Source organism: Dasypus novemcinctus, chromosome 9, assembly GCF_030445035.2.
Source record: "Dasypus novemcinctus isolate mDasNov1 chromosome 9, mDasNov1.1.hap2, whole genome shotgun sequence".
Lineage (NCBI taxonomy): Eukaryota > Metazoa > Chordata > Mammalia > Cingulata > Dasypodidae > Dasypus > Dasypus novemcinctus.
In genome coordinates, this window is record NC_080681.1 from 106,771,326 (window position 1) to 106,786,062 (window position 14,737).

Sequence of the window (14,737 nt, forward strand, 5' to 3'; positions counted from 1 at the left end):
CCTATATGGTAGACAGGAGCCCAATTGCTCAAGCCACATCCGCTTCCCTGCTGAGTCTCTTACTGTCTCTTCTCTGTGTCTCTTTTTGTTGTGTCATCTTGCTGCACCAGCTCTCCGCATGGGTCAGCACTCCTGTGTGGAGCAGTATTCTGGGTAGGCCAGCACTCTGTGCAGACCAGCATTCCGCGTGGGCCAGCTTGCCACACGGGCCAGTTTGCCTTCACCAGGAGGCTCTGGGCATCGAACCCTGGACCTCCTATATAGTAGACAGGAGCCCAATTGCTTGAGCCACATCCGCTTCCCTGTATAATATTTTCAAAAAGCAAAACTTAAACACTCAGCCCTTTTCATCTTCCAATAATTTTATAAGAATTCTTTATTTGCTGCAGATACATATAATACCTACATAACTTACATGGGGGATAAGGACAAAATAGAGTCAAACAAAGTCTTAAATCAAAGATAGCGTACATTTTAGAATCAGATTTACAAACAATTTTTAATCATCCATGTTGGAAGGCAAGTTTAAAGCACAACCTAACCTTTACTCACACTTCCCCTCTCCTCTTCACTAGGCTTGGTAATAAGAAGCAAAATTATTGAATCCAAATTGTCTGTATGCTTTACACCTTTATCAGGTTTTTAAAGAAATTTGGATTTAAAGAATACAAAATTCTTCCATTTTACCCAAAAAATTTTAATCATTTATTTGCCCAAAATTTAAAAACCTATAGTTTTGTTAAAAAATATACATATCAAGAAGCACCAAATACCGTTATAATCTAATTTTTTGTATTATTATATCTACCCAGCTAGAAACAGATCTTGCTTTAAAAAGAATTTTAATATCACCAGAAATTTGTAAATAAAGAACATTAATTTATAGTATACACACTAACATGCTTACTCATTTATGCCTTCTAAAAGAGGATTATTAAAGAATTGTTCAGAAAACTGCATCAAAATTACAGAAAGCAAAATGTGCCACTAATGAATAAAGCAGGTTTTGTCTAGAGAAGGCCCATAATGTTCTTCGGAAATATAGCATACTGGTGACTCTTGGAATTAGAAAGAATTGGACAAAGCACTCAAGAGAAGTGAATAATCAGGGAGGTCTTACAGGTAGAGTTAGGGCTGAGAGTCTAAGTCTGGAAAAATGTAGTTTTCTGACTAAGACTTCAATCAGAAGTGATGGCTGCCTTATTCCTGGCAATTTGATGTATACACTTTCTTGATAAACATTCCAAGTTGATGGAATTTTTTATAGTAAGAGATCAGAAAATAAGATATTCTTTCATGTTAAAAAAAACCTTGAAACTTTCCAACATTTATCTATAAGTAGAAAGTGGGGATACACAGTTATGACAATAGGTTATTCAGAAAATCCACTGGAGCAGAGAAAGGGACCAATAATTTTTGGTTGGTATTCAGGATTTGGTAATAACAGAAAATTCTTTAAGGAGTCCACAATAGCCCACACTGTTACCTGGGGATTACACGGGGAAAGTACATCTGTTACTTCTTTCTCAGAGGAAAGCATTTACTATTAGATCCAAATACATATGAGAAAGTCTCTGATAATTCTGATGATGAAATATTACTAAGTGCCTTCCCTATAAACTGTTGTTTTCAATTAACACATCTGTTATTTATTCTTGTTTTAATGTTGCTATTTAGCATTATATTTATCCTTCATCCAGTAAACTCCTCACTGACTTTGCCTCTTAATTATGATATATTTCTAAATCACCATCCCCCAAACTACTTCACTATCCTGAGGGTGAGAACTCATAACTACAAATTTCAGAGCAAAATGAATTACATGGAGGTGGAAAGGAATGTAGGAAAGAGGAATTAATATTATAATATATGGTAGGCTTTAAAGCAATATTTTCCTGTGCAAAATAAAAGTGGGGAAAAAAAAAGAGTATGATTAATGAAATGAAAGGTAAATGAAGGGGTTAAAAAGAAAAGAAAAAAAAAACTACAGGGAATGGAAGGGCAAAGAGAAGAAAGTTCTTGGTTAAATGGTTGGATAGAGTTTATTAAAATTTTTTGGTGTTGTGTTTAATTTAAGGACATGCTAATTAGCTAGGATGTTTTAATTTGATACACAGTAAAGGATTCTACTGAACACAGAAACAGTTTTTATATTGATCAAGAATGACAAAGTATTATTTGAAAGTTTTAATTGAGTACATTTATAGGCTTCTCCTATGCATAGATTTCACCCAAAGGTAATTTTTTATTTTTTCAATATGAACTGATGAGGATACCTGCTTATTTTCTTGAAGAGACACCATGGCATAACTTCCTACTTTGCATTCAAACACTTGATTAGTTTGCCAGTAAGAGAGATCTTATGGTAAAATCTCAGGATGGATACTGACATCTCACAAGTATGCATATGAATCCTCAGACAGAGTTTATTTATTTGAGAGCAGACTTGTCTCGGTAATATAACTGGACTTCCATTATAAGCCAAGGGAGTCAACAAGCTTAGAATAAGGAATATTTATCATCTTAAGCAAATTTGTAAGTATTTAGGTTTTTTTCATCTTTTAAATTTATATTACCAACTAGTAAGTAAACTTCTTGAGGACACAAACATGAATTATATCTATACAAGGTTTTCTATGACATCCATAGTACCTTGAAAGTAAGAAACCAATTCTAGGTATTCATTGTTTTGCATCACTTCACTGAAAAAATCTAGTATCATCAATCATAAAGCTCAAAACTGCCAAGTTATAGGCTTAGAACTGCAAACAAATGGTTTAGGTTTCAATTCACTTTGTATATTTATTCATCCAAAGAATCTGGTAAGATTTTCTAACCAAGTACCCATTGACATGTTTTTCAAAAATTTCATTCAGAATTTACATTTGGTAAAAGCCTTTAAAGCAATGGTATAGCAAAGTAGCTTCCTTCTTGGATGTCTGAAGTGACCAAGATTTCATGGAATAGTCAAGACCTTGTTTTCTCTAGTATCTCAACCCACCTAACCCAAGCTCATAATGTAAGGTTGTATCAGGCATGCCTCCCAGGAAAGGTTTCAGATGTGTGAAAAATATTAATACTTATTAAAATATTAGTATTTCTTCCCCATAGGAAAAAAAACAAAACAATGGGATAGCCCTCAAAATTATTCCACTTTAAGCCTTTGACCTGGTCTTAATTTGTTCAAATAGAATACATCCTAAGTTATAAATAATACAATGATGAATCTACCCATCAAAATAGCCTATAATCACCTATCAATTATCCAGGTAACAGGAAATAACTCAAAAATTAAATCCATAAAAAGTTTAGTTAGGTATCTGGGTGATTTCTATTTCTTTCTCATAAATCTTTTATTAGGGCTACTGGTAGGCAGCAAAATCAATGGATTTGATTAACTCACTTTTTTTTAAGCACAAAAAATATCAGGAAACTTCATGCACTCAGATGAAATTCTTTGTACAACACACCATCATCCACAACTAAATTGTACCTGCTTAACAATTTATTACTTTCTGAAGAAGTTTCACTTGCATCTCATAGATAAATGCCAAGCATTATATGGGTCCTTATTACCCTTGTTAATAAGGAACTAATTTTTGGAGAACTTAACCATCCAAAAACGAGCAATTTACCTAATTCAGGACAGTGGATACCTCCGGGAAAGAAGAAGTAAAATAGCACCATAATTGAGAGAGGGGTGGGGTAGGGTATATCACTGTTTTTTATTCAATTTCTTAAGCTGGGTAGGGCCCATGAAGGTTCTTTATATTTTTCTATATACCTTTTTCTATTTATGAAATATTTCATTAAAAAATGAGTTATTGAAATGATAAAGACTCAGCCCTAGTGATCAAAGTAGAGTGAGTCAAGTTCTAACTTCAGTCCTAAAAATCAAATGCTGACTGACTCAATTTGTGATTCTCATGCCTCAGTTTCAGTAAAACATGAAAAATACTTCTGCAGGCATTGCATCTGGGAAGTTCTCAGGTAAAAACACTATCTTTAAAAACTAAGTAACATTAAATTATTAAATACATTTGGGAGTGTTACCTGTGTTCCCACACTTTTATCATTTTTCCTTAAAGGCACTAGCATTTTCATTTCTGAACCAGAAGCAGCCCAGAACATATTTTCTGCTGCTTCATGAATCAAGGAGAAGGTATAAATAGTTTTAAATAGCATAATGTCAAGAAATGATTCACAGGTTTTTCCCCACCTTGCTTATATTTAGCATATTTTAATGAACATCCAGTTAATTTAAGATCTTTATCTTATACAAATTGCCCCTCAAGGTTGGGAAAATGAGCTGGCAGTGATAACAGACTCCCATTTTATTTAAGAACTATATATTCACAATTAGTAGCTTGGTCTCAAGTTCTCCAGTAAGATAACAACACTTCAAAAGTAAAGCATTAACTTCAGACATGTTTATACCAAAATTTTGCCTTATGAGAAATGGAAACACCAGCACAATGGAAAAAGTCTCAGACTTATTACAAGTATGAGTCTAAAATATTAAATCAGTTCTTAAAAATGGCCTTCTTAATAGAAGTCAATAGTTCTATTTCTATACCACACATACATCAATAGCCCAAGTCCTGCAAAATACTAGTAACATACCACTGAATTCTAAATAAAAGTTCCTGTAGCACTTACATATTTTGTAAGGGCAAGAAATTAAAGGGTGGTCTCCTAGAAATAGAATATTTAAAACCCCAGTGGGATCATGTAAAACACAACTACAAATGGTAAATTAGTATAACTGTGAACAATAAATAACTTTTCATTCATTCGTCACAAAGCTATAAACATCCCAAAGATACAAACATCACAATCGGCACATTCAAATTCCTACATAATACTCAGCTTCACCTGTAACTCTGCCTTGCTTTTGTCGAGATTTTCTCGGTTTCTTTGCCTTCTATTACTCACCAACTGCATCTGGATTTACCGGTCTGGAGACGTCAGCTTGCCCCATGATTATATTGTCTGATGAACCTCACGACAACAAACTGTCCTGGACAAAAGCAAACTTTTCTTAAAGATAAATCCACATAAGGAGGGGCCATGCATTCCTCTCTGTGTCACTGCTGAATGTGAGGAAATGGCATGAGTCGGTTAATACGCTGGAGTTTCTGTTTCCCTGTATTCCGGACTGGGTACTGTGGCTCTCACAAATATGTCTCCATGCTGCTCTCTTCACACAGGAATGCCTGTCATTCCAGAGTGCACACAGTGTAGAGCTGAAGTGCAGGAAGGGGAGGAGACTGCCAGCCACATTCTAGCTGTTGAGTGGCACAGCCCAAAACCCCACACCCCTTTTCCCTGACATTGAGCTCAGTCGGAACTCTCTAAGCTCAGAGACTCAGAGCAAAGAGTGCACTCGAGACTTTTCCAAAGACAAATTTGTAAACTTAATTGCACACAAAAATATTAGGGTGGTTACATATTAAGGCTAATGAGAGTAGAAAGACATTCAAAGATAAGTTCTAGACACAGGCCTGCCTTGTCAAGAGTAGGCTGTTCTGATGTTTTACTGCTTGGCTTTTAAAATTGTATTTCCTGTCTGTGGGTGGCATACCCAAATCAGGATGAGATGTATGTAGTGGGAGTCAATAACATTAGGAACAGTATTTTATAACTGAATATATCTTTCCTAAGGATAAAAAGAAATATTTCTGAAAATTTGCTTACTAAGTTGAAGAAAAAATTGGAAGGCATTAAACAAAATTTCGCTTTCTGCTAAAAAGCAATATCCACCATATGATTTTGTGGAATACAAAATTATAATTCAAATGAAATACAAAACTTTAAGTGGGAGCAGTGCTACCTAGTGGAAAAAATAAACAATGAAATAGCAGCTAATTACATCCAGCTACAGAAGGTTCAATTTGTACCTTGACTTTTCTTTACTTTTTAATTGAATTATAACTATTTATATAGTCAAGTGTACAAATCTTAAGACTAGAGAAATTTTACATGTATACACCTGTGTATGCTGAATTTTTAAAACATAAAAAGCCACATATAAGTTTTTAAAATAGTCACACACTCTAGATTATACCCTTCAATTCTAGAAATATGAAGTAAAAAATTCTTTTAATTTACTTTCCTGGGCAGAATAACACTGTCCAATTGTATGGACTACCAAATGGTTATGTCGTAAGAAGTCTTGATATGCTCTACCTAAACCTAAACCTCAACACCGTAAGCCATGTGATATGAGGGATGTATTTATTTACTCTATTTTCAGGTAAGAAAATGAAAGTTCTGTGAATCCAAATTTTGTCTCATGTCAACAAGTTTCTAAGTGCCAGAGTCTTAATATTCCTTCAACATGACAGTTACAAACAAAAACAAAAACAAAAACAAAACGGAGCTTTCAGTTTAAATCTTTGTTCTCCAAACTGAAATCTCGGAAAGATTTCTAGCATCGGACTCTCCCTTAGTCTTCTTTTTTTTTAAAAGACTTATTTATTTATTTAATTTTTTTCTCTCCCCTTTCCCCCACTCCTCCCCCAGGTTGTCTGCTCTCTGTGTCCATTCGTTGTGTGTTCTTCTGTGACCGCTTCTATCTTATCAGCGGCACCGGGAATCTATGTTTCTTCTTTTTTTTGTTGTCATCTTGTGTTAGCTCTCTGTGTGTGCGGCGCCATTCTTGGGCAGGCTGCACTTTCTTTCACGCTGGGCAGCTCTCCATACAGGGCGCATTCCTTGTGCATGGGGCTCCCCTATGTGGGGGACACCCCTGCGTGGCACGGCACTCCCTGCGTGCATCAGCACTGCACATGGACCAGCTCCACACGGGTCAAGGAGGCCCGGGGTTTGAACTGCGGACCTCCCATGTGGTAGACGGACGCCCTAACCACTGGGCCAAGTCTGCTTCCCTCCCTTAGTGTTTTGCACAGTCTCTTCCCCCCCATTATCTTCCATCTGCTTTAGACAGGGAAAAAAAAAAAGCATAGGTAACAAATCAATGAAAATACCAAGACATCAGTAATAAAAAGAAGTATGTAAACACTCAGGCAACTTTCAAATGATTAATACTGGTAATAGTCAGAAACACATTATGGTATTGACCATTAAAATAAGAAACAGTGGGAGTAGATGTGGCTCAAGTTGATGAGCACCTGCTTCCCATATGGGAGGTCCCAGGTTTGGTTCCTGGTACCTCCTGAAAAAAAAACCAAACAAGCAAAACAAACAAACAAAAAAACAACTTAGGGGAGCTGATGTAGCTCAATGTTTGAGCACTAGCTTCCCATATACAAAGTCCTGGGCTCAATCCCTGGCCCCTCAAAAAAAAAAAAAAGAAGAGTAAAAGTTAAAAAAAAAAGCATTGAAAGAATGTTCCAATCTAAGGTCTAACACCTTGGAACCAAGGTACTTATAATTTATTAGTCTAAAAGTAGACCAGGACTGTAGCAGTTTCTACTGTAAAATGCAGATATATGAGATATTTGTACAAAAGGTGGTCTGGCATCCAGTGGGTGGTTAACATATTATAGTTATTATCATCATTACTATCATCATTATGGAGGTAATAAAGCATATTACTTAAGAGCATGAGCTTTGCAGTAAGCAAGATTGAAATTTTAATTCCAGCTCTATCACTTACAAGGTGTTAAAACTAGGCAACTTACGTCATCTCTCTTTTTTTTTTTTTTTTTTTTTGTGTTAACTTCAACTTATTTATTTTAAAAAAATTGTGTTGTGCAGATTAGGTCATTTTAATTTTTACATACAGTTTGAAAATATCTTGTCAATTCCCCCAAAAATGCTTCCTGGGATTTTCATTGAGATTGTGTTTAATTATATAAATCCTTTTGAGGTGAATGAGCATTTTTTTTTTTTTTTTGCTTTGTTTATTTATTTATTTTATTGACTTTGTAATAATATTACATTAAAAATATATATGTGAGGTCCCATTCAACCCCACCCCCCCACCCCCTCTCTCCCCCCCCCAACAACACTCGTTCCCATCATCATGACACATCCATTGGATTTGGTAAGTACATCTTTGGGCACCTCTGCACCTCATAGACAATGGTTCACATCATGGCCCATACTCTCCTCCATTCCATCCAGTGGGCCCTGTGAGGATTTACAATGTCCGGTGATTACCTCTGAAGCACCATCCAGGGCAGCTCCATGTCCCGAAGACGCCTCCACCTCTCATTTCTTCCTGCCTTTCCCCATACCCATCGTCCACCATGTCCACTTTTCCCAATCCAATGCCACCTCTTCTATGTGGACATTGGATTGGTTGTGTCCATTGCACCTCTATGTCAAGAGGAGGCTCAGATTCCACATGGATGCTGGATGCAATCCTCCCATTTTCAGTTGTAATCACTCTAGGCTCCATGGTGTGGTGGTTGTCCTTCTTCAACTCCATCTTAGCTGAGTGTGGTGAGTCCAATGAATCAGATTGTAGGTGCTGGAGTCTGTTGAGGCTCAGGACCTGGCTATCACATTGTCAGTCCAGAGATTCAAATCCCCTAAATATATCTTAAACCCCAACATTAACTGCACCTCCAGCACATTAGCATGAAAGTCTTATGAAGGGAGATCCCATTTGAGTCCAGATTCATCACACATAAACACCATTTCCAAAGAGGGGCCATCTGCCCTGGTAGTTAACCCCATCGGCCATGACCATAACTCCCATGGGTCTCTTTAGCCCTCAAAGGAACCAATATCTGGGGGTTGTATCTGCTTTATCTGTCTCTCTGACTCTGCTCAGTTGTGCATGAGGGCAATCCTTCTGCCAGCCTCCAGACTCTTTTTTAGAAACTCGTAGCCATATAAACTCATTTCTCCTTTCCATTTCCCCCTTACTTTAGGTCAAACAGCATTTTAAAGTCATGTTATTTTATGTAGACATGGATATTCTGCTGATCCGCATTGAACCTTCCATATAAGGTCATTTTCCAGTTGCATCATCAGTTGGTAGTTGATAGTGGTCCCTCGTTGCCAGGGAGGCTCATCCCCGGGTGTCATGTCCCACGCTGGGGGGAAGGCATTGCATTTACATGCTGAGTTTGGCTTCGAGACTGGCCACATTTGAGTAACATGAAGGCTGACAGGAGGAAATTCCCAGGCACAATGCTGCTCTAGGCCTTGTTCTTATTTTAGGTTTATCAGCTCACAAGCATAGTCATTAGCATCAGGGGCTCACTGTTGAACCCTCACTCCCTCCTGGTCCCCGCCACTGTACCTGGGAGACTGTCGCTGCTCCCCAAGGACCACGGCAGAGCACCACTGGCCAGGAACCCAGTACCCCCCCTGCTGTGGTTTTTAATTGTTGCCACTATGAGTATATCCAAACATTACCATGCACCCTGGTACGTCATCTCTCTGAGCCTCAGTTTCCGAATTTGTAAAATGGGCATAACAATATTTAACAGTATAGGGCAGTTTTAAGGATTAAATGACATGACTATAAATAAAGCGCTTTGATATGTGCCACAAAAATACACTCAATAAATGCAAGCAATAATTACCATAGATGTTATAGCAATAAGACAAGTTGAGACAGGAGGGGCCAGGTCAGGAGCAGCTAGGCAATGGTGTATGGGAAATAACTCAGTCATTACAAGGTGAGTTAGAAACCTGACCTGTACAATCCAAGCAGCTAAGCTGAAGTTTGAGGACAAAGGTTTAGAAGGCCAAATGGGAAGAAGCAGGCCAGAGAGGAAGTCAGAACACAACCAGGGTCAAAAATCAGGCAGACAGAAGGGTCCAGGCAAAAATATATGAGTAACTTCAAACCAGGCAGACACAAACAAAAAAAGAAACCAGGGGCCCCAAAACCGGACCCTAGAATCTAGTATATGTTTACAGATACATATAACAGTAGAACTGAAAGAGATTTATGGCTCTTCATATAGCTGCTGTTTACCTCCTGCCAAATTTAAACGCTCATCTTGGCTTGGTTCGATGCTGATTCTAGGTTATTTTGAAGATGACAATAAAACTTAAAAGACAAAAGGATGAAATAATTCTTAGAGATTATCTAGCTCAATCTCTTCCTCATTACAGGAAGAAACTGAGGGTCAAAGAGGGTAAATGTCTTGTCCAGAGTCAGAACTAGAACTCAGGTCTCCTGATTTTAATTACAGGACACATTCCAGGTTTGCATAAATGGTCAAGGAAATATTTATGCTGCCAAAGAAATATTCACTTACCAAAGGAAGTCCATATTCTACCACAACAACGAATCTCTCAGAATTGCTAATTTGGTTGCTTATGTGCCAAGTTAACACATGTTCTCTGACCAGCATGTTTCATTTTCATTCCAACAATCAAGATTGACTTTATAGCAACAAGCAGAGGATTAGCAAAATATTGGCTCATTGATGGCTTTAAAACTTGAACAATCAAAGCCTGTAGTTCATTCTAGTTTTCCATGCATTATGCAAAGGGAAGTAGACAACTATCTCTTGTTAATTGTCACCTAATAAAAGATGTTCTTTTTTTTTTAGAGTACTTTTCCTCTGAGTTCACTGCCTCAAAGAATGGGGGGAAGTGACAGGATTAAAATTTGTGACTCTCTTTCTATTTAGGGAAAGAGCAAGAAATACCCTGCAAAAAAAGAGATTTAATAGGCACAGCTTGATTTAGGCAGTACTTGAAACTCTCTAACCAGAGCCTTATCCTGATGAAGACCTATTTCTAAGCACTGCATATGACCTATAAATTTCTGAGCATATCAATAGTACTCTTTTCCTGTAAGGATGAATTTGTACAGTTCCACAGATGGGGCTCAACAGAGAAGCTTAAAGGATCATCAGCCAACAGCATAAAGTGCTCCCAAGGAGGCACATAAACATGAACTTTCTCATCAGCAAGAAAGATTGTTCTTTCCTTCCATTAATCAAACCCTGACTTGTTAAGACTATAAAGATTAAGAGACTATAGAATATCTTTGCCAGGTTCCATCCAAAAAAGATGTTTAAGATTTCACCCTCCTTTTCTTGAAAAAATGTATAGTTTGAACTGTTTTATTACATGCTAGTAACTGGGCTTCACCGCTAAAAACAGACTGAAATCATAGTAGGTTTTTACTATTGATGCTTGGACCAGAGTTCTTTTTGGAACTTGATGCTTTAGTTTTCAATTCACCACAAAAATTCTATTTTAGTAAATTAAGTTGTAGTGAGAATCTGTGTTTTCACTTGAAAACTATGATCTCTAAGTATATGTAATTCCTTCTATTGTTAGCTGTGACATGATTTCAACTTTAGTTATAAAAATTTTTCAAAATTCAAGTCATTTGCCTTGGGAGGGAGAGAATGAGGCTTAGAAAATAACCCAGAAATTAGGCATAACCTGTGTTACTAATTTCTTCCATTTGCAATCATTTTCAATGATTTTTTTTTTTTTGCTTAGAAACATAATATTCATTAAACACTCGAAAAAGAACAAAAGAGATAATTACAATTTTTCTTTTCTTTTCTTTTTTTAAAAAAGATTTGTTTTTTTATTTCTTTCTCTCCCCTCCCTCCCACCCCCTGTTGCCTGTTCTGTGTCCACTTGCATTCTTGTCAGGCAGCACCGGCAATCTGTGTCTCTTTTTGTTGTGTCATCTTGCTGCATCAGCTCTCCCTATGCACGGCACTACTCCTGAGTGGGCTGTGCTTTTTTGCACGGGGCGGCTCTCCTTGTGGGGCTCACTCCTTGCGTGTGGTACTCTCCTATGTGGTGGACACCCCTGCGTGGCATGGCACTCCTTGTGTGCATCAGCACTGTGCATGGGCCAGCTCACCACATGGGCCAGGAGGCCCTGGGTACCAAACTCCGGGCCCTCCATATGGTAGGCAAATGCCCTACCAGATGAGCCACATCCGCTTCCCTACAATTTTTCTTTTCTTTTCTTTTTAATTTTTTATTCATTTTTAAAAAAAATATTACATTCAAAATATATGAAGTCCCATTCAACCCCACCGCCCCCTACAATTTTTCTTAATCTTACAATTTCTTAGATTATATTTTCTCTGCTGGTAAAAAAAATTCCTCTAGAGATTAAAAACTTTCAGTAATCTAAAACTTTTTCTTAACAAACATGTCATATCACACATCAACATGGAATATGCTTTATACTTCAATAAACAGTTTACAAGATCAGACACAAGAGGATAATGCTTTCATTTAAATGTACTTTTTAAAAAAATGTATTTTTATGGTAAAGTATCAGTATAAATTAGATTACCTAGGAGAATAAGTTCTTATCTATTTTAATTACAACTCCTTCAGCTTAATCCAGCATATTACTTTCTTATGGTCTGAGATGTCTCAAGGAGATTTAAGCCATTTTCCTCTAGGAAAGGACCAAAAGAAATTATTAGTTGGTCACATACGCATACATTAAAGACTAATTTTCAACTTCTAGGTGTAAAATTGGGGGAGGACCTTTTACTTTTCTTTACTTCCTGATCTACTGTAATCTAGTCTGACAGGCTCTGGATAGTTATAGGAGATAACAACCTGTAACTAATAACCTGTGTTGCAAAGCCTATGTGGAAATTAGAAGGCAGTGGTAGTCATTTGTAAAGACTTCCTCATCTCACCTATTTGTATACATTATTCCCTTGGCCTGGAGTTTCTTTCCCAGGCCCATCTAGGGAACTTTAACTCAGTCTTTATGAACTGGCTCAAATGTTGCTTTCTTTATATGAGCCTTTCCTTATCACTCAATAAGAATTCGAACAAAGATTTACAGAATCCTGATTACGTGCCCAGCATTGTACTGGTGCTAAAAACAACATATTTTTGTTCTTATGGGGCTCATAGTTAAGTAAATAGGATTTAAAACAGAACATGATAAATATTTAGGTACAGTGCAAGTATATATGGGGTATGTGTGGGTATGTGTCCAACTTTGTCCATAGATCAGAGAAAGTATCTTAAAAGAAGTGACATCCAAAATCTGAGAGAGATAGCCATAGGAGGGATGTTGGGAAGAGTGTTCTCGACTGAAGGAACAGAAAAGGCAATGGTCCAGAGGTGAAACAAAGGTACAAGCATCTCAGTATGGCTGGAGAGAGGAATCAAGAGATAAGACTGAAGAGGTAAACAGCTGATCATGACTATGATACTGCTGGCCATACCACCTTGAACTGCAATGATCTTCAGACTTCTCTATTAGAACTCCTCGTGGGCAAGGACCATTAATGCATTTATCCTTAAGCCCTCAATGCTTAGCACAACTTAGTGCACGATAGACATACAACCAGTATTTATTAACTTTGCATATAAGAAAACAAACAGCATTCTTCAATTTTAAGCTTTGCTCACGGAATCTAGTTATAAAAGGCAATTAAGGTGGAAAAGTACCTCTTATAGAGGCTAGAAGAAATGTGGATACCACAGACTATCCTATCATTCTAAACAATCCTAAGAGTTGCTGTGAAACTCTCATTTTATGGTGGAAAAAAAAGCATATTCATGAAGGTTTTTGAGAATTTACTGCTTTGCAAGTAGTAACAGCTTTCAAAAGAGAAAAACATGTCATGTGAGTGAGTGTTCACACAAATGCTCACATAATCACCATTGTTAAGCTCTATATCCACAGCAGAAAGCATTTGTATTTCATGTGAACTAGCCCAAAGAAAAGGCTGAAAGAAAGAGAAGGTTAAAAATAAGGTAGGGCCATTGTTATTCTACTCACTCCAAGTAATACTGGTTTCTCTCTATGGCTGGCTCATTCCATAAAAAAACAACTAACCAAAACTGCCGTCTATTTTACATTAAGTAACTCTTGCTCCCTGCCTCACCCCTACTTCCAGAAAGCAGCATGATTTACCAATGAAAGAAAGCAGAGGCTTTGGAGTCACATAGCTATGAAAAATTTCAGCTTTTCCATTTACTAATTAGGTGACTTTGGAAAATCTGCTTCACTTCTATGAATCTCAGTTTCCCCATCTGTAAAATGGAGATACTTACTCATAGACTTGTTATAAGATAAATCTCTAGAGCAGGGGCTCTTAATCTTTTTCGTTCCACAGACCCCTTTGCCCATCAGATGAAAACCACAGACCCCTTCTCAGAACGCAGCAACAGTTTTATGACACATCTGCACCAACTATGTCCCCATAAGAAAAATGTTATTTTTGAATTTTCAATTCAAGCTCATGGATCCCCTGAATTTTTCCATGGACCCTTGGTTAAGAACCCCTGCTTGAGAGTCTGATGATTAAAGATTCTTAACATATTTCAGCCCCCTCTCTCTTCATTTAGATTTTTATATAAATCGGGGGGGGGGGGGGATTTAAATGTAAACATTACAATTCTTTAGGAAAAACAGATTCTGATTAATTTTTATTTTTCTCAAAGGGGGATTTTTTTTTAAAGATACACAGATCACACAAAATGTTACATTAAAAAAAAAAAAAATCCCTCATCCAGAAAAAAAAAGTAAGCAGAATCTGTGTCACAGTGGCTATATATCTTCCATCCTCAATCATAACAGGCATGAAGTAATTTATATATTTACAATTTACAGTACATTGCCTCATTATACTATGTTTATGGTAGAGAAGACTGAAATTATGCCAACAGCACTGCTTTCAGTTCCATAGAGTGAATGACCTCAATTTTAGAAATTGGAGCTATAGAATTTTTATCTTTTTGCTTTTTCCCCTAAAGTTTCTGTTCTGAGGATAATAAGCTCTAAAGAATGCCACAGAGGTCAGGATATACTTTTAGAAGTAAGTAGGGAGTTATAAGAAATTAC

At 37.0% G+C, this 14,737-nt stretch overlaps 1 protein-coding gene across 7 annotated transcripts in view; it reads right to left on the reverse strand.

Annotated features, from left to right (window-relative positions):
- Positions 1 to 14,737, reverse strand: part of PHACTR4 (phosphatase and actin regulator 4) — a 131,482-nt gene that overhangs the window by 45,319 nt on the left and 71,426 nt on the right. For 2 of the 7 annotated variants that reach the window (XM_023587997.3, XM_023587999.3), the window contains exon 3: positions 4,936 to 5,020. The exons of 3 other annotated variants lie outside the window; for them this stretch is intronic. In XM_023587997.3, coding sequence (XP_023443765.1) covers positions 4,936 to 4,981 — 46 coding nt within the window. In that variant the 5' untranslated portion in view covers positions 4,982 to 5,020. The remainder of the gene's footprint in view (positions 1 to 4,935; positions 5,021 to 14,737) is intronic. 2 more of the 7 variants (XM_058304791.2, XM_058304793.2) reach the window with 1 other exon arrangement.